The sequence below is a fragment of the Haliaeetus leucocephalus genome, unplaced genomic scaffold (genome assembly GCF_000737465.1).
Source record: "Haliaeetus leucocephalus isolate CR32 unplaced genomic scaffold, Haliaeetus_leucocephalus-4.0 Scaffold850, whole genome shotgun sequence".
NCBI lineage: Eukaryota > Metazoa > Chordata > Aves > Accipitriformes > Accipitridae > Haliaeetus > Haliaeetus leucocephalus.
In genome coordinates, this window is record NW_010973286.1 from 696 (window position 1) to 1,089 (window position 394).

Here is a 394-nt window from a genome sequence, read left to right on the forward strand (position 1 = left end):
GCGAGACCCGTCCTCGTGCGAGACCCAGCCTCGTGCAAACTCCCCGGTGTGCAAGCCCCAGCCCTTTCCACGCTGACCCGTTGGCGCGAGCCCCGTGCAAATCCCGTCCCTTCGCGCGCCCGCGCCGCTCACGCCCTGGCAGCCCCCCCCCAAAACCCTCGTGCGAGGCGTGTGCGAGGCGTGCGCTCACCAGAGGGTGTAGGCGGCGAAGAAGGGCAGGTAGAAGGGCTGTTTTTCGGGGACCTGCTTGAGGGTGACCAGGACGGCGTAGCAGAACCAGAGGTAGGCGAGGAACTGCAGCCCGATCAAACCGTAGCCGGCCGGCGACTCGTAGGTGTACAGCACCTGCGCGGGGTCGAAGAACTGCCCCCCCTCCCCCAAATATGCCCCCCCC

General features: G+C 68.0%; 1 protein-coding gene across 1 annotated transcript in view; it reads right to left on the reverse strand.

The window, feature by feature from the left end:
- TMEM145 (transmembrane protein 145) overlaps window positions 1–345 on the reverse strand; it is a gene marked incomplete at both ends in the record, with an annotated part of 793 nt that extends 448 nt beyond the window's left edge. The window contains one exon of the mRNA XM_010582879.1: window positions 191–345. Coding sequence (XP_010581181.1) covers window positions 191–345 — 155 coding nt within the window. The remainder of the gene's footprint in view (window positions 1–190) is intronic.
- Between the last annotated feature and the right edge of the window lie 49 nt (window positions 346–394).